The sequence below is a fragment of the Macadamia integrifolia genome, unplaced genomic scaffold (assembly GCF_013358625.1).
Source record: "Macadamia integrifolia cultivar HAES 741 unplaced genomic scaffold, SCU_Mint_v3 scaffold784, whole genome shotgun sequence".
Taxonomy (NCBI): domain Eukaryota; kingdom Viridiplantae; phylum Streptophyta; class Magnoliopsida; order Proteales; family Proteaceae; genus Macadamia; species Macadamia integrifolia.
In genome coordinates, this window is record NW_024870538.1 from 215,130 (window position 1) to 234,787 (window position 19,658).

Here is a 19,658-nt window from a genome sequence, read left to right on the forward strand (position 1 = left end):
TCTCTGTTTGTGGGTTTTTATTGATTGGGTTTTCTACTAGCGGATTAAACCCGAAATCAGAAGCCCTTTGAGGCTTGATCTTTCGCCTATTCCCATGCTGTCTAAAACCATTGGAGTTGACCGATGTTGAAATTTTATATTGGCATTCACTTTAATGAGTGTACAATGGTGCTCTTATATAGAAATTATAGTTATTGAGTTATAGACAAACTCTATAATCACATGTGGGAGACTCAAACTCTAATAGTAATGGGGTAGGACTCTATTAACATATGTGAGTATTGGACAGAAAGTCTATTATCACATGTGAGAGTCCTATTCCAACTCTGCTGTCTCATGAGGTAGTCTTGGATTGCAAATAGTCTCTAGAGTTTGTGCTCACTGAAAATGCCTACAATATAGGAGAGGTTGTTGAGTGTGAATATGACTCTAGAGGTTGAGTTCAAGTGGGACGCTAACTGTCCTGATACACCCCCTCAAAGTGGGAATTTGAATGATCGAATCCGCAGCTTGTCCCGTAGAAAGGAGAACCGTGTAGAGCTGAGAGCTTTGGTAAGGATATCGGCTATCTGGTCACGTGTTGAAATGAACTGCGCTTGAAGTTCCTTGGAGGCGACTTTATCACGAACAAAGTGGAAGTCAATTTCAACATGCTTGGTATGAGCATGAAAGACCTGATTGACCGAAAGGTAAGAGGCCCCAATGTTGTCACACCAAAGAATGGGTGTAATGGGTACAGGGATCCCTAATTCCTCAAAGAGAGAGCAAAGCCAAGTGAGTTCGGCGCAGGCATCAGCCACTGCTTTGTACTCAGACTCGGTGGAGGAGCGTGCAACTGTCTTCTGCTTCTTAGAGGCCCAGGAGATCAGATTAGGACCCATATAGATGGCATAGCCTCCTGTGGATTTGCGATCTGTACTGTCACTAGCCCAGTCAGAATCAGAGAATGCTTGTAATTGGAGGGAACTAGATTTGGAGATGAACCCATGATCCTTGGTTCCTTGGAGATAGCGTAGAATTCGTTTGACTAGTGTCCAATGGTCTTCGGAGGGGGCATGCATGAACTGGCAGGCACGGTTCACTAAATAAGTCACATCAGGCCTGATAAGGGTGATGTATTGGAGAGCACCGACAATGGAGCGATACCTGGTGGGGTCCAAAAGAAGGACACCCCCTATGGAAGATGCTGTAAAGGTGGTGGCCATGGGAGTAGTGCCGGGTTTACAGTCAGTCATGCCAGCCCTCTGGAGGAGATCAGTGATGTACCGGTGTTGAGAGAGGAGGACACCATCAGATCGATATAGGGCTTCAATACCAAGGAAAAAGCTGAGACGACCAAGATCCTTGATAGAGAATTCTGAAGCAAGCTGATGAAGGAGAGTCTGAACATGAGTTGGTTGGTTCCCTGTAACCAAGATGTCATCGACGTAGACAAGGACATATGTGACAACAGAGCCTTGCATGTAGATAAACAGTGATGTGTCGGTTTGGGATGAACGAAAACCGGAGCTAGTGAGGAACTCAGTTAACCTGTGAAACCAACCCCTAGGAGCCTGTTTAAGCCCATAGAGGGACTTGTGGAGGTGACAGACATGATTAGGGTGCAGGGCATTTTCAAAACCCTGGGGTTGAGCCATGTAGACTTCCTCAGATAGAATACCATGTAAGAATGCATTCTGAACATCAAGCTGACGAACAACCCATCCATTAGATATGGCCAAGGAGAGGACCGTTCATATGGTAGTAGGTTTGATGACAGGGCTAAAGGTCTCATGATAGTCAAGACCAAGTTGTTGATGAAATCCTTTAGCAACTAAACAGGCCTTATAGAGCTCAAGGGACCCATCTGACTTCCGTTTGATGCGGTACACCCACTTGCTGCCAACCAGATTCATAGTTTCTCTGTAAGGCACAAGAGACCAAGTACCATTACGTAATAAAGCATTAAATTCATCAGACATAACAGAACGCCAATGAGGAACCTTGTGGGCCTGGGAGAAGCATGTAGGTTCAGCCGAGTCAGGTGAGGTGATGGTAGAGAGGGTTAGGGGGTCAGCATAGAGATCGTGTAGGGTTCTGGTGCGACGGGGTGGGGTGGTAGAGGAGTTAGGGTTAGGGCCGGTTAGGGTTAGGTGAGGTGAGAAAGGAGGGGATATGGGAGAGGGTGGTTCGGGTAGGGGCGGTTTTGGGGTGGCAGGGAGAGGGATGGGTGGGTTTGGGAGGGTAGGCGGAGGGCTACGGTGAGGTTGAGGGGTAGGTATGTTAGGTGCAATGCCCCACGGGAGAGGGGTAGTAGGAGGGGGTTGGGTTGAGGAGGATGGTGGTGCAGTGTTAAATGGGAAAGTAGATTCGTCAAATCTGACATGGCGAGATATGTAGATACGACGAGTGATGAGATCCATACAACGATAACCATGATGGGAAGGGTTATATCCTAAGAAAACACATGAGGCAGAACGGGGTTCAACCTTGTGATGATTGTAAGGACGGAGCCATGGATAACAAAGGCATCCAAAGATTTTTAGAAAAGAGTAGTCCGGAGCTTGTAACTAACTGATGGGGGGATTTGTTACCTGTGATAGAGGAGGGCATGCGATTGATGAGAAAGACCGCGGTTTCAAAGGCATAATCTCAGTAACCCTGGGGAACAGCTGCATGGGATAGTAGGGTAATCCTAGTTTCAGCAATGTGTCTGTTACGACGTTCAACTGTTCCCTATTGCTCATGAGTATAAGGGCAAGATAACCTGTGTTGGATGCCCAACTTGGCAAAGTAAGATGGGAGAGTACGGAATTCTCCCCCCAATCAGTTTGAATGGCCTTGATGGATCGAGAGAACTGACGTTCCACCAAGGCCTGAAAAGCACGAAAGGTAGAGTAAACATCAGACTTGAACTTTAAAGCAGTAAACCAAATATATTTAGTATGATCATTAACAAATATAACAAAATAACGATTCCCATTTGAAGAAACTGTGGGGTGGGGGCCCCATACATCACTAAAAATCAAATCCAAAGGAGATGAACTACGAGTACTAGTTTCACGTAGTGACAATCTACTAGCTTTTCCCATTTGGCAAGCAGAACATAAAGAAGGAGGCTTCACGAGCTGATGACCAGGTAACATAAGACGAAGGACACGTTCATGAGGGTGCCCTAAACGATGATGCCAGCAACTAAAAGATGAGGCAGAGGCCAGATTGGCATAAGGTGATGCTGGAATGGAATAGAGACCATGCTTATTGTGTCCAGTGAAGAGGGTTTGATTGGTCTTCAGATCCTTCACAGAGAAAAAGGAAGAGTGAAACTCAAAATAAACATTATTGTCATGACAAAATTGCTGAACAGATAACAAAGAACAAGTGAGAGTGGGAACATGTAAAACAATAGAAAGAGAAAAGGAACGAGAGGGAGAAGAGATGAAAGCAGTGCCTATGTGAGATATAGGAAGGCCCTTATCATTATCAACTACAAGTTGGTTATTACCTGTGTATGGATCATTGGAGGAGAATAGGATTAAATGAGGGGTGGAATGGTGGGTGGCTCCAGTATCAGGGATCCAAGAGGTGGTGAAGGATTGTGGAGGTGTGGGGTGATGGGGTGGAGGTGCGATGGTAGGGGGTTGAGGGGTAGGGAAGGGTGTAGTATGGTAGGTGTTGGGTTGAGGTGGTGGCTGATTGTAGGGATGGGGAGGGGTAGGTAGAATGGCGGCTCTGGTAGGTCCCTGTGGGCGGTAGTAGCAAGTGTTTGTCTGATGATTAGTGCATCCATAGATTGTGCATGGATTGTAAGCGAATGCATTAGAGCGACCAAATCCACTAGCACGACCTCGGCCTCGGGAGGAGCTTGTACCACGACCACCAGTGGAAGGAGGACCACGACCTTGGTGAGTGACATGGGCTGATGCATCGATGGCAGGATCAACAATGGGAAGGCGTGAGTGGAGAAGGTTCTCGTGACTCATAAGGAGACCATGCATGTCGGTGTAGGAGATGGGCTCCTTTTGTGCCATCATAATGGAGGCAAGGGCTTGATATTCAGTGCGTAGGGCCCGAAAGATTTGGATGTTAAAGTCTTCTGATGAGAGGGGCTTCCCTGCAGCTGCTAGCTCATCGAAGAGATGCTTGGCTCGATGGAGAAACTGAGTAATGGTCTCATCTGGTTTGTGAACCAGATTTTGAAGGGAGACGTTGAGAGACAGAATCCTGGTTGTAGATGTAGAACTGAATGCAGCATGGAGTGGATCCCAGATCTTTGCTAGTGGTCCGTCCAACTGCTAATGAAAAGCCTTCTTCAGAGAGAGGCGATGAGAAGGCTCATAATAAAAGCATCTTGTTCACGCCATGCCTTGGCTTTGATAGGGTCTTGAGGGCAACGATTGTCACCGGTGACATAGTTGAAGAGGCGTTGGCCAGTGAGATAGGGTACGACCTGTGTGTGCCAATAAACATAGTTCTTAGATGTGAGCTTTAGAAATATCATATGATGAGCACCAAATAGGGATGTGGGAGGTAGGGATGGTTCGGACATGGTAGAAGAGGGAGGAGGTGGTTCGGTCATTAAGGATTGGGTTTGTATTTTTTTTTTTGTGAGGATGGAAGGGAGAAAAGGGACGTGGGTTGGGGTTTTGTTGCTGTTTTTTTTTTTTTTTTCAAGAGAGGAAGAAGGAGGAGGAGTGTTACTGGAGATAGTGGGGTGTGGGTTAAACTATAGGTGAGAGAGGGACGTTGGGCTCTTTCTTCTTCTTCTTCTTCTTCTTTTTTTTGCAAAGAAGTTGTAAAGAAGAGGGGGTGTAGGCTATTGGAGAGGGAAAAACGTGGGGAGGAGAAGGGTGCTCGGCGGAGCTTTATGTGGCTCGTGATACCATATTGAAATTGTATATTGGCATTCACTTTAATGAGTGTACAATGGTGCTCTTATATAGAGATTACAGTTATTGAGTTATAGACAAACTCTATGATCACATGTGAGAGACTCAAACTCTAATACAAGATTCACCATTTGCAATACAGCTAGTGGGGGATGTAGGACCATTTCCATATCTTGCAGCAGAAATTAGGAGAGAAAAGAAGAAAAGAGCAGGGAAGAAGCAATCAGGTCGAAGTTGAAAATAAAAATTGTTGATGGGATGATCTGCAATCATTTCTTCTATTTGAATACTATTTCTTTACTATGTTCGATCTGATTGCATATGACTTGAGCTTACCATTTAAATTGAGTCATCACATTGTGTTCCATTTGACTACACCTGTTTTCCTTGTTTTTGCTAGCATTAAAAATAAAAATGAACCTAAAAATATAATCTAATCTCACCTATCAGATGATCATATAACTTAGTTAATTGTTTTATCTTGCTTCTTATTGATTCATACAGCTTCTTTGTTAGAGAACTATGAGTGTTCTGACTCTTAGTTGAATGATTTTATTTTGTTTTTTCTTGATAGATAGATCCATTTATTGCAAAGAGAGAAAAGAAAAGTACATATTAAGAGAAGAGGTAAATCACTCTCAAGGTCAATACCTAAGAATCAAAGAAGCGAGAGGGAATACAACAACCTCACACCCTCACCAACACATGTAGAGAGAACCGTCCAAAAGAAAAACCACATGCTCCACAAGGCATTGCCAATTCTATACTTTATTTGTCATTTTGAAACCACTTTTTTTATATTTGGTATGTAATACTTTATTGTCCCAAAGGATTAGTAATTTCTAATAGTATTTTAATGTTATTTCTGTAATTATTGACTTAAAAAAAAAAAAAAAGGCTTCTGAAACAAGCATTACCAAACGGCAGAACTGTCATTTTTCTGTTCTGAAACTATTCCAGAAATAGATTCACCAAACAGCCTTAAATCGTTTAAAACAGCGTTTTGACACAAAAATTGAAATTTTTGTTTTTACACGAAACGGAGTTTTTGGAATAGAAACAATACCAAACGGGCTCTTAGTAAACGGTTTCTATTCCACGGTTTTTAAATAGTATCGGTTTCAAGGTTTTAAATGGTTTTGATCATGGTTTATTCCATACGGTTTCTAAATAATTAGTAATCGATTTGCTAGTTTATTCGCATGCCTACTAAAATTTGCTTTTGTTGATAAATGCTTCAGTCTTGTATCAAATTAAATGAGGCATTGAATAAGCAAGAAATTAACTACATAACTACATAATAGGAGTAAATTATTGAATAGACAGTTGGACAGCATCTATGGTCTTTAATCCTTCCCTAAATTAAACCATTATGTTTTGTTAAAACCAAATATTTAATCTTTATACGGGTTAATCGGATCGGTTTTGATGATTTAAACGGTTCAGTTTGAAGCCAATGGTAAACGGTTAAAACAGACCCAGTTAATTAATCGGTCTTAAACTTGAAACCAGAACCGAACCATTTACTAAATGGTTTTGTGATTTCCGTGTAAACGGCTCCGTTCGATTTTGATAAATGGTTTCGATTTCAAATTCACATCCTTATTGTATGGGGGTTGTAAGGGTGACAATTGAGAACCAGAATCAAAATCGAAACCGACAGTTTAAACTGAAGCAAATCTATTTAGTTTTTGGTTTTAAAATGTGGAATCTTTGTTTAGTCCGATTTAGACTCTAGAACAAATTGTCCAAGTTGAATTAGGAATAGAAAAAAAATTCTATACTTTTTAACGTATTTTAATATGAATGAAAATTTTTATTCTATTTTAATATTTAAAAAAAAGTTTGATGGATTATGACTCTAACAAATAAGGAGTTCTTTTATCATGGCCGGATAGGCTAGCTTTAATGTTCCACATTGGCTAGACTTAGATTTCAGACACGTTTGTACATTATGAACTAATCGATTGGTCTATCGAGTTAATCAGATTGGCATGTCTAAGTCTGTGTTTGGTAATGTTCCAGAAAAATATTTTTTGAGTTTTTTTTGTTCTATGGGAACGAAAAACGGAATAAAGTGTTTTATGTATTTATGGTGTGTTTTTTTTTTTTTTTTAACAAAATATGAAAAAAGAAAAGCTAGAAATGAGAATTGACGGAATGACAAAAGGTAGTTCCGTCACTCCAGTTTCGTTCAAAAGAAAAAAAAAATGGCATTTTGACACAGAAACTGAAATTTCCTTTTTTGACACGAAACGTTGTTTCTGGAACTGACACATTACCAAACACAGCCTATAAAGTTTTTGGTTCACGAGAGGCACTTGCACTACAGATATGGGGCTTACAATGATCACTATGCCCCTCTTTGGGGGCGCACGCCCTTGTGTTTGGACTTAGGGGCCTATCGTGAACATAAAACACTTTTCCGTTAAATATAATAAATGTGTTTCTATGTTGACTAAGAAAAAAAAAGAAAGAAAAGTAAAGTGGGTTATGACTGGCTGCGACTAATTTACTTGATTAGATTAACATTCTCGTGTGACCATTTGGCTATATATTTTAATTTATGTGGGAAAGGAAGACTAGAATTGAAGAAATTTCACCAATTACGAATCTAAGATGATTTCTTCTAATTGATCTCACTTTCTGTTAAATATAATATATGTTTTCTATGTTGATCAGGAAAAAAAAAAAGAAATAAAAGTAAAGTGGATTATGACTGGCTGCGACTAATTTACTTGATTAGATTAACATTCTCGTGTGACCATTTGGCTATATATTTTAATTTATGTGGGAAAGGAAGACTAGAATTGAAGAAATTTCACCAATTACGAATCTAAGATGATTTCTTCTAATTGATCTCACTTTCTGTTAAATATAATATATGTTTTCCATGTTGATCAGGAAAAAAAAAATAAAAATAAAAGTAAAGTGGATTATGGCTGGCTGAGACTAATTTACTTGATTGGATTAACAGTCTCGTGTGACCATTTGACTATATATTTCAATTATGTGGAAAAGGAAGACTAGAACTGAAGAAATTTGACCAATTACAAAGCTAAGATGATTTCTTCTAATTGATCTTATTTTCATACTCTGTTACTTTGACAAGAAATTTCCCACATAAAGAAATTATCTATAAATTAAACAGTTGGATTACTTAAATAACTAGATTTAGACTCTCTTTGGTATGGTTTCTATTTGTATTTATTAACTATTTTTTAGAAATTATTTGTGATAATAAATTATGGACCACAAATAGTATTCGTTTTGTTACTATTTATAAAATAGATTATATAATGAAAGAATAGGTTTATGTTTTAACCTTCAACTTTGAGCTTCAAGTGAGAGAGAGAAATGATAGGATTTGGGGTTTTTTAATTGGAAAAGTATAAAACATACTGAAGTTATTTACCATTGATTTTGAATAGTTTAGCACATGTGTTCATTTAAGGTACCAAAAATCAACATAAATGATTTGTTACAATAAATCACAAATAGCTTGAGAGTAATTTGTGATTTATTCTAATTTATTTTAAATAGAAATAAGTGCTATAAATTATACCAAACACTTGTAAAAATAGAAATAAGTCAAATAAATAGAAATAGAAATAAAACCAAAAGAGCCTTAAGGAAAATGGCACTAACTAATTATAATGTTCTAAATTCAGAGATGAAAAATTTTCAGATCCGCATCAATCCATACCCAACTATTGGATCTGAAAATGAGAACTAAAAAGAGTTGAGCAGAAATGAGCAAGCATGGCTGCAACCCTGATGGGTCGTTGAATGCAGCAAGTTTTGCCAAACCCATGCCAGTAATGGGTGTCTACATTGCAGGAGCTTCCCTCATATGCTTTCTCTCCATGTCTATTGATCTCATCACAGGGTTCCGTCGCCAAAGCTTTCATTGCAGATTTTTCTCTCTCAACTCCATGACTCTAACTCTTCTCTCTATAGCCACAAAGTTGCCTACAGACCTGAATTCACCGATGCCTAGCCATCTAGATCAGTTATCCAAGCTCACTGGCTCTGTTTTCATCTGCACAGCAATGGCTAACTTCATGCCATCTTTAGCTACAATGAGTGATTCAGAGATCATCTCCAACATGGTATCTTTGGCTATTTTCGTCGTAACTGTCATTGTTAACATTTGTATTCAGATGGGTACCGGTGTGATTTACGACTTTTTGCCGGAACACATGATTGTCATATCTTTAATGTTGTTCTTACTACTTCTGTTCTGTTTGTCAAGTTTGGCTGTTCCAGCCACAAGGCAGGTCTTGGATAGACAATACAGAGTCAAATTGAAGGATATTGATGAGCCTGAGAAATGGGGACATGATTTTGGGTATCTGAAAGCAGAAATAGAGAAGTTGTGGGCTATGGTTCATGCAATTAGTCCTCAGCAAGTCTTTGGGAATTTCACGACTTGCTCTGCTGCTGGTTTTCTCAATTTCCTCAGTGTTGTCATTTTAGTGGAGGCGGCGGTTAGATCTTTCGTTCCTGGAGATCTAAGCTTCTGCAAGGGAAATTCTGATTATGGATTGTGGTCTATTAGTACAGTTTTGGGATCTCAATTCCTTGCTGTGTTTGTGGGCAGTTCTTCTCCTCTTCTTAGGTGGATGATAGTTGTCAAGCCAGTTTGTGAAAGGTGGTTTAGCATGAATTTTCTGGACATCCTTAGAGGTTTGAAGGACCAAACTCTAAAGCTTTTTCATTTATCCAAGAATCCAAGTCTTAATGTTCTTACTGAAAGAGATGATGATTGGATTAGAAAATTAGCAATCTATCTTCCAGTTAAATATGTTGTTATATACTTGTTTAACTTCCGAAAGACGCTTCTGTTACCTAGCATAACGTTCTTTCTAAGGCATTACCCTCCTTTGGTGAATTCAATATTGAAGGAAGGAGAGAGAGAATCAGTCCCTACCAACTTTCAACATGGTCGTTCAGAATGTGAGAGAATGATCAATGGTGGAACTAAGAATCATCCAGGTCATCTGATCAAGCTTTTACAGAAAAGATCTGAGGCTTACAATTCTGGTTTGTTCATGGGAGTTTTTGAGTTTGACAATTACCTTGTTCCTCCTATTAGAACTTCAGATTGTGAAATACCTGCACCTCCCAATTGTTGGACAATGGCTGTTGTGATCCTCACAAGCATTGCTAACTCACTTGGTCATTCAAACAAGGAGAGAATGAAATCATTAATAGATATAGTGAGAGAAGGCTTGAGGGTCTCCAAATTCATAGAAGACAATTTGGAAGACAAAAGTTTGATTAGTGTAAGGGATGCAGCAGAATTTTTATGGGTCGGTATGGATTATTGTACTTTCTTCATTGATATTAATCTTCATAAAGATCTATCTTCAAGTACGGGTTTCTCTATGAGCAATTCCCCAGATGGGATACTGAAGAAACTCGCAAATGCCGGAAAGGGGTGTGTTTTGAGATCTAAGGAAAAGCTTATGGGAGTCCCTCATGTTCTATGGCCTACTGAAGTAATTATTGGCTACAATCTGTATAGAGTCTGTGAAAGCATTCTGCTTGACAATGGAAAGTATCAAACAATTGATAAACTGTTTGATTGGATAGAGCACACAATTTCAGATCTGCTAGCTGCTTGTCTTTCCAATCTTCCTCAAGCTTTATATGCAGAATGTGCTTCAACTAATATAGTTGAGGCAGAGGAAAGAGTTGAAAGGGCAGCATATGTTCTTGGTCAATTCCAAGAAATTCTACAAATACTTCGAGCCATGAATTTTCCTCAACTTGATCATGATGAATCGGCCTACTTAGAAAACTGGCGTCGGTGAATCAATTTAAAGATCCTCGATTTCTTGACCATGCTTCTACATGTAACCACTTATCCAGTTCTACCTCAGGTCCTGATCTTGTTTAAGGTCATAGCTTCATTGTTGAAATGGTTATTCTTTGTAAATGATGTACATAAAAATGTAGTTTTGCTGGCCAAAGGAGCAATTTTTGTAGTTAGGACTAACCCTGACCTTGCTTCCAGGATTCTTTGTGATGCAGCAGCGCTCTGATGGATCAACCCAAACCCACTCCAGAACCTAGACCAAGACCCAAATCCAATTTGGGTTCCAAGTTACTGATTTGGGTTCAGGGTTAATAGAATATTCTAGGATTTTTATTTATTATTTGTTTATTTATTTATTTATTTATTTATTTTGAGGATATTTGTTATCTTTTATTTTAGGTTATTTTGGGGTAGCAATTAGGTACGTAGAAATTTCCAATTTTAGTTTTATTGTGTTTTCATTTCATTAGACTTTAATTTAAAAAGCAATTAGGATTTTCAATTTCAGTTTTAATATTTTTTTATTTTTATTTTTATTTTGATTTAGTATAAGTAAGGCATGTAACCTAAGAAATTAGTTAGTTGATTAATGAAGAAAAATTAAGTTGAGTACTACCTGTGTGGTTGCCCCTCTTCCTCCCCCCCCCCTCTCCCTTCTGTGAGATTTCTTCTCTCTACCCCCTTCTCTTCTCCCGTCTTCCTTTCTCTTTCCCACTTTCTTCTTCTTCGTTTCTGATTTTGGTCTTACAACCCCTGTGTTCCCCCTGTTTTTGAGCAGTACCTGCAGCCTTGGACAGTGCCTTCAAACTCCTTAGTGTTTGGTTGGTTTGGGCTGATAATAATGGTGTTACTTCCTTACCTGTAGACGATCTAACAAACATGGTATGAATGCTTAATAATCAGTATACGGTGAGGGTTGAAACATGCAACTCATGCTCTCTCAAGTTTCTGCTCAGATTTGATTTTGAGGGTTATCTCTCTCTTGGTTGATGATTGTTGGAGGTGCTAAGGCTTGATTATAGAAGGGTTTGGAGATAGTTTCATACGCTTGGAATTTCGTGTGGAGCAGACTTGGTGAAAGAGGAACAAGACATGATTCAGATTTGAAGTTCAACCCTGTCTCTAGTTCGATTCCAAGGTTGAAGATGAATCCCCCTTCCTTTTGGGTAATTAAAAACTATTCTAACCCTCTCCCCACCTGGTTTTCCCATTATACCCCTCAGACCACTTTAACTCCTAGTCCTTTATTAGTATTTTGTCTTTTGTGGTAGTCACTTTTTCATTCCAGATTATTACCCCTGCTTTGATATTTTATTTTCACCTTGCCACTAAGTGCTTGTCATTCCAAGTTTACCCCCTCCATACGATACTCTCTTCTTCTAAAGTGGGAGTTTCAAAGTCTCTTAGGTTTTTATCTTTTGTGCAAAAGACCTTTTGTTTGACCTCCATATTGTTGCCTCTTACTTTATTATCTTATTTACACCTTGCCATTGAGTTGAATGCCCTTCCTAATTTGATCCTAAGTAATAAATCAAATTCCCACTAAGGGTTTTTGAGTATTTACAAAAGTGCCATTACCTTTTGGTACTTGAGTATTTCTCCTTTGGGTAGGTCACTTAATTACCAAATCGCCACTGTTCTTAGACTTTGGGTCTAAGCTTTTAGATGGGCCCTCCCGGCCCCTCATTATTTGTTTGATAGTATTCTGTAAAACTAGAGATTCATATACTTATTTGCATTGTGATAATTTTACCTTCACAAAGTGAATATGTTATTGGTGCAAGAAAGTTTTTGAGGGTAAGAGCACAGAATTGTTAAATCTTTTATGGTTTCAAGATCAAATAGAAATGCAAAGAATTCTACACTCTTATGAATTCAAGTACTTTCTCACATTATGTTCAGTGGCATTTTCAAGAATCACTAAGAGGTAAGATAACTTATTAGAACCAAATTGCTTTATGCTCAAGCATCTAAGAGAAGACTGTGAACAAAAAATAAAAGAAAAAAATCTACTAGTATTTGTTTAGTTTGTCTCGAATTCACCCTTTTTGAAGAATGACCCGTTTCGACATATTTTAATGGTGACTCAAATAGGATTTTTTATTTTATTTTTATTTTTTATTATCTGTGATGGTAGCAGAGGGTTTGGTGTGACACGACCCGATGGATTGACCCAACTTAGAGGAGTATATAATGTTCTATCGTCTTGTTGAGCAAGTATTAAAATTTTGGGGTTTTTTTTTTGTGTTAGGATTTTTGGGCAGGTTTTTTTGCCACAATTTGGGTGCTCTTGAGAGAGATCTCCATTGTAACTTTTCTTCAATCGTTGTGAAGCATTTTCTTCTTCGTCCGAGGACATAGCATAACGTATCGGTGTGTGAACCTCAATAAATCTGTGCCTTGTGTGAATCTGTCTCTATAGTTCTTCGTTTTTGTTGGTGTTTATTCTAATATTATTACTCATACAAAGTCTGCTAACCCAATTCACATTAAACTGAAATTCATTGCAATGCTCCATGTATCCTTTTTTGAACAATCCATCTGCTAACAACCCCTGTCCTTTGTTGTCGGTGGTGGCTTATCTTCTGTAGTTCTTCCTTACTTGGCTTTCAATAAACTATTTCCATTTTGTATTCAGCTTATCCTTGTTAAAAACTTTTGGTAAGAAGCTAATTCCTTTCTCAAATGCCCATCTCTATCATACCTGCCTCAAGAAAATGTCTTAGAATCATTACTAGAATACATTATAGAAGGCATAAGAAGTCAAGATCCTCTCCCCTTTAACTAGAGCAATATGTTGAATTCATTGGAGTCCAAACTCCATAAGTTTTCCTTCCCCTCAAAAGTGGAAGAATATAAGCTAGGTCATGTGGATCTATATATGGTCTATTAAGTTTAGGACCTCACACTATGATCAGCTCGTTTCAGAAATCGGGGTTAATAGGCTAGGCATGGTCCCATTTATAAACGGTCGGTTAGGTACCGATCTTTAATCAGGCTACCAATAATCAGGATAAACAGGCCTCAGTGTGCTAATGACACATTTAGTTCTAAAAGGACTATAAATATGTGGGTCAAGCAAATGAACTCTAAATGAGTTCCAAGTGGGCTTTAAAAGGCTTTACACATATTGGGCTCATAAGTGGTTGGGTCTTAGTCAGACAACTGATAATTATGATACCCACAACTGTGAGAGACCTATTATAATTGGGCCGGGCTTGAACCTGACAAGTTTAGTAATTGAGCAGAACTAATTTGGGCTTTAAACAGTCGGGCTTGATCAGACCAGGCCTGAAACTGAACCCCTAGACCAGATCAACCCCCATTCTTGTGGTAGAAAATGTCAGACCTTTATAGAAGCTCTATCCAATCGTCATTGGTGATGAAAATCCTCTTCTAATTCAATAAGATGACACTATAAACATAAATTTATAAATTCTTAATTAAAAAACATCAATAATTTTATCAAACATACTTTACTATACTTACAGGTTGATCAACATTCCAGAGACAGTCATGATCCATGACCCATTGGCAGCATGACCCTGAGAACCACACAAATGCAAGACTCAAGGAGGGTTAGTAGTCTTCTATCCACAATATATAAATGGTAACATAAACTCCTGTTCAAACAAAGTTAGTCCTTCAATCTTCCACAACTATCAATTCAATCTCAAACACTAGGCATGGAGAAAGCAGAAGTGATCCCAGAGGTAGTCTTAAGCTCTGGACATAGAATGCCATTGATAGGTATTGGAACAGCATGCAGCCCTATCCCCCCAAATCTAACCTCTACTATTGTCAATGCCATTGAGCTCGGTTACCGTCATATCGACACCGCCGCTCTCTATGGGACTGAAAAGTTCGTCGGCGAAGCGGTAGCCCAAGCACTAGAGCAAGGCCTAATAAAAAGCCGTAGCGATGTTTTCGTTACTTCAAAGCTATGGTGTGAAGATGCAGACCCTGATCTTGTCCTCCCAGCACTCAAGAAAACGCTCCAGTTAGTATCTATATACATCTTCTATGCAAACATTTCCATAATATAGTCTATCTGTACTATTTAACTTTAATTTGTTTTTTCTTATAGAACACTTAAGCTAGATTATGTGGATCTGTACCTGGTACACTGGCCTGTAAGGGTGAAAGAAGGAAGTGGCCCCAATTTTACCAAGGATGACATTCTTCCATTTGATATAAAAGGGACATGGGCATCTATGGAAGAGTGCTGCAGACTTGGTTTAGCAAAGTCCATTGGTGTCAGCAACTTCTCTAGCAAGAAGCTCTCCCAATTGCTTACTCATGCCACCATCCCTCCCGCTGTGAATCAGGTATATATACTGTTGGGTATATGATGTCTTTTTATTTCTAAAGGACCATTAAGAAGTTGAGGCTCGAGGCCTATAGGAATTGGCCCACCATGCTTGTTCTTTTTGTTATTGGGGTTCGACGAGCTATTGGGTCCATGGCAGGGGTTGGTGAGCGGCAACCTCAAAAATATGTTTTAGGGTTATTGGGTATTTCGGTAAATTACTCTTATGAGGTTTTGCTATATATTTATGGTAAGGGTTCCCTCTCTCTGTAACCAGAAGATCTCATCTCACCATGGAAATGTAGGTAATCTTATAGAACCACGTAAATCTACATGTTTACATTGTGTGATTGTTTATTTACAATTTTCATTTTTTTCGTATCGTTTTAGGTTCTCCTCTCTCTCTCTCTCTCTCTCTCTATATATATATATATCATTAGGTAGTTGATATGCAATATGCTTTGGATTACAAACCAGCGTTGCAATGAAGAGATGACCAAATGAAATTACAATATTGTCGTAGGTGGAACTGAATGCCCCATGGCAGCAGAAGAAGCTGAGGGATTTTTGTAATGAAAAAGGGATCCATGTCAGCGCTTGGTCGCCTCTGGGAGCAAATGGAGCTCCATGGGGTTCAACTATGGTCATGGAAAGTCCTATTCTCAAAGACATTGCCATGGCCAAGGGGAAATCCATAGCACAGGTACTAAACAACAGTGACATGTATGTTCCAAAAGGAATATTGAAGCTTCATTAGTTCTTGAAAGTTGTGGTTTTTTTAATAAAACATTATTTTTGTTTTGACAGATCTCATTGAGATGGATATATGAGCAAGGAGTAAGTCCAATTGTGAAGAGCTTCAACAAGGAAAGGATGAAAGAAAATCTCCAAATCTTAGATTGGGAACTTACCCAAGAGGAGTTGGATAAAATAAGCCAGATTCCACAAAAAAAGGGACTTACAGCAGAAATGTATATTTCACCAAATGGTCCTTACAAGTCATTGGAGGAACTTTGGGATGATGTGGTCGTCTAACCGGAATAATAGTGACAACAACGTATAACAATAATCATATATAACCTTATCCCAAATTGATGGGTTTGGTTACATGGATCCGATATGGTCAAAGATAATAGTAGTGACAACAATAAAATTCAAAATAATTTTTATGTTTTTATATTTTTGTTTTCTTCTCTTTTCTGAATAAAATAACGGGGCTATCACTGGCGCAGAGTTTATATGACCATGCGGCGACCTCTTACCCTTTATTTATTATCATATGGGTAGAGAATGCAGACAACTCTATCTTTAGTCTCCACCAAAGGCGTTCTCATGCCTTCGTTGTTTTCTTTTTTTACCTTTTATTCCTCTTTTGATAGGATTAAAGGGATAAATGATACATACTGAAGCAGCTTTACAACTCCTAGTCTTATAGTGTCTTACCTTTAACAAAGGCTTCAGGAATACCAAATCTTTCACATCCATTAATGCTTGTTCCCTTCAACTCAAAGGTAGTCTTGGGTATTTCTTTCACTTATGTCGTTTTTAATTCTTGGAAGATGCTTAAACTACAAAGGAACAGAAAAATGTACTCTTTAGTGTGATAGAAACATAAATTTTAGGGAAAATGTTCTTTGTTTAGGGGGGGAGAGGGAGTGTGGTTCCTGCGTGTGTGCGAGGATCAATGGGAACACATGATAAAACATCCACAAAAACTTCATTATCCCTTTCATGGGGATGGGCTGTTCATCATTCCTCCCCCCCCCCATCTCCCTGGTAAACCTAAAAAGTCGTATCTAAAAAATTCACTTGTAGGTTAAAAAATTCTCACATAAAAATTGTGTCAATCAAGGACAGTCTAAATTCACAGCAAACATAACACTTGACGAATAAAACTGTTATGGCAAAAAGTGCTCATCACCGGGAACACGCCACTTGGACTTAGTAGGGCGACGTGATCAAGCACAGCTGGCCTTGGTTTGGGCCCAATCGATTGGCCTAGTCACGGCCGAGCTACATTCCCCGGTCAGCAATGGCTATCTAGGTCGGATATAGCCCAGTTGACCAGGGAATGTAGCTCTCTTTGCTACTGGCTACTATAGTTTCATCTTCTTTTTTCTTGTTAGGTTTCAATTGTGAAGAAGACGAAGGATGCACATAGATCTTTGCTGGTATTTTCTATAATGGATGACATTCATTAGTTGAAAAAAACATGAATATGTTTAGATCATGATGGTTTCTGGATTTATAGGGTTTCATTCTCTATGGCTCCTATTCTCGTTGGCATGCAAAGCAATTGTCTGCAACATCGACTCGAATAGCTGAACCGAACCGTTTCCTCTATCACCAACAAAGTTTTATGGGAGTATTGGACAGAACAAGGTTGGTTTTTGGTAGGGTATAAAATAGGGTCTAAAACAAGAATTTTATGGTAGGTTTCCCTGGATGGTATGCAGGGCTGATAGGTTAATTATGTTATTAAAAGGGTTAGAAACTGACCTATTCAATGGGGTATGGGACATAAGTAATAATAGCAGAACTTGAATAAATAGCAAGAGTGGAAGATTGAAACCACCCCTTTGTGGCATAGGAAATCGACCTAATATAGGGTATTGCAGCAAGAAATCGTCCAAGGGTGTTGTTGAACATGCATAGGGAGGAATACGAGAGAGTGAGTGTCGGGCTGATCCGACGGGGGACTCTCTAATGCCTGAGTCAGATCTCTTTGCAAACAGATAATTCCAATAAGAACGGAAAAAATTTGACGCTTTGAAAAGGGGTTTACCTAGGTATTTATAGCTAAAGATGGTGGCCATCGAGTGAAAGTCCCACTTTGGTAGCTTCCTAATGCTGATAGGAGTCTGAATATAGAGAGAATTGCAATAGGAAAGTGAATATGGGAGACGTCCTAGTTATGGGAACTTCACGTATTGACCATATCTCGGAGGATAGGGCAAGATATCTTTCTTTATAGGGAAAATTAGATATTCCTTCGAGAATCCTTTCTAGAGTAGGACACGTCTGTTCCCTGCTCATGAGTCACATGTCAGATCTGGGTGGCCTGCTAACCCGTATCTTGGTGTGGGGACCTATAGGACTCTTGTGCGGAGTGACTTGGGTCCCGTAGGACTCTTGTGCCGAGCGACCTGGATTGGGTAGTCCAGTTTTCTGAACTACTTATCCAGAACGACTATTGCACTTGCCGCTTACTGCTTGGCTAGTGAGGCCTTGGGCCTACTGTTCGGTAATTGTCTCAGTGTCGTTAAGCTTGTTGAGCTATGTTATTGCAGGATGAAACATTGACGCCGCTTTCCTTATGCATTTGGCCAACCGTTCGATAGTCGAAGCACTTTTAGTAGAGTCGATCGGTCGGGCTGCTCCTAGCCAGCTTATCAACTTTGGACTGAATAGGTGACTTTTTCTGGTCTAAACCGCTCGTCAGAATAGGTATCATTGCCTATCGCACTGGAGCTCGCCACCCATTTGGTTCTTGCAATATGCTTTTAAGGGTAGCACATTGTTGCCATAACACAGGGTTCGTTAAGTTCTTCTTCATGCTTTTGATGGTGAGACAGAGGAGAAGGGAGAGGTAAGTCATGCAGGATAAGAAGAGGTTTTTTCACTTCCCTGAGTCGGGTTTACGTCATGGTGAAGGTGTTGGGTTGTGTGCTTAAGGTTTGAAGTGGGTAAAAACTCTAGATTTGTTCTTGGCCATTGGATTCCAAAATTCCACGTGTCGTACTCCCATCGCTATATGGGCACAACTATTGGTGATGCTTCTATGGAGAGGATCTCGATGCATTGCAACTTATGATAGAACCCCTTCAAATAATATGGGGAAGTGTTTTTTGTTCGGAAGCAAGTAGGGAAGCATCAACAGGGGTGAAAAATCTATCTTTCATGAGGGGCAAAATGACACCTTATGTTTCAACGCAGGCACTCTGCTCCAAACATAGGGTTTTTTTTTTTTTTAATGAAAATAAAAATTATCATTAAGATCAGAAAAGAGGATGTACATCATTATAAGAAAGTGGGTGGGGAAGAGAGGTTCTCCTTGTGAGAACCCCAAAAGCCCAATGTTTTAAGAAAGTAATTACATCATTATCAGGTGGTTTGAGATGGAAATTAAGTTTAGTAAGAAAATTCTGAATATCCAAAAAGGGGTATTTCACGTATAGGCCATGTGCATGTCCTATGGTTAGTCAAAAAACAATGGTAGATCAACAGAATCGGTTCAAATGTCCCCATGTTTCCATCCCTCTCTTTTGCATGTTCACTCCAATGAATTGCCCTCGAAGGTATGCTTCATCGGTGGTTTTTGTCATGAGATAAACAACTTTAAATAAACCAACATTGTTTTCATTAATTATACAATAAGCCCAAGCAGAAGTTGCAACCCGACAGTCACTGAGAAGGGGGGTGAATCAGTGAGTCCAATTCTGATCCCCAAAAACCTGTCCTATATCTGGCCAAGAAAAACCTGATACACCTGTCCCTGTACCTGTCCCTATTTACACACAGTCGTATGTACACTCAGCCTCGCATAGGCACTTCCAAGTGTGCACACCCATTCCATATTCCACGCACTTCAATATAAAATGCAAACAACAAGCACCGACAACACAAGGTTTTTATGAGGTTTTACAAATTGCCTACA

At 39.3% G+C, this 19,658-nt stretch overlaps 2 protein-coding genes across 2 annotated transcripts; both read left to right on the forward strand.

Annotated features, from left to right (window-relative positions):
• The first annotated feature begins 8,620 nt into the window (after positions 1-8,620).
• LOC122069979 lies at positions 8,621-10,687 on the forward strand. The gene has a single exon (XM_042634074.1). The coding sequence runs from the start codon at positions 8,621-8,623 to the stop codon at positions 10,685-10,687; it is 2,067 nt and encodes a 688-aa protein (XP_042490008.1).
• A 3,691-nt stretch (positions 10,688-14,378) lies between these two features.
• Positions 14,379-16,036, forward strand: LOC122069980 (protein REDOX 2-like). The gene is made up of 4 exons (XM_042634076.1): positions 14,379-14,692; positions 14,780-15,020; positions 15,525-15,704; positions 15,809-16,036. The coding sequence occupies exons 1-4, from the start codon at positions 14,379-14,381 to the stop codon at positions 16,034-16,036; spliced, it is 963 nt and encodes a 320-aa protein (XP_042490010.1).
• Positions 16,037-19,658: the final 3,622 nt, after the last annotated feature.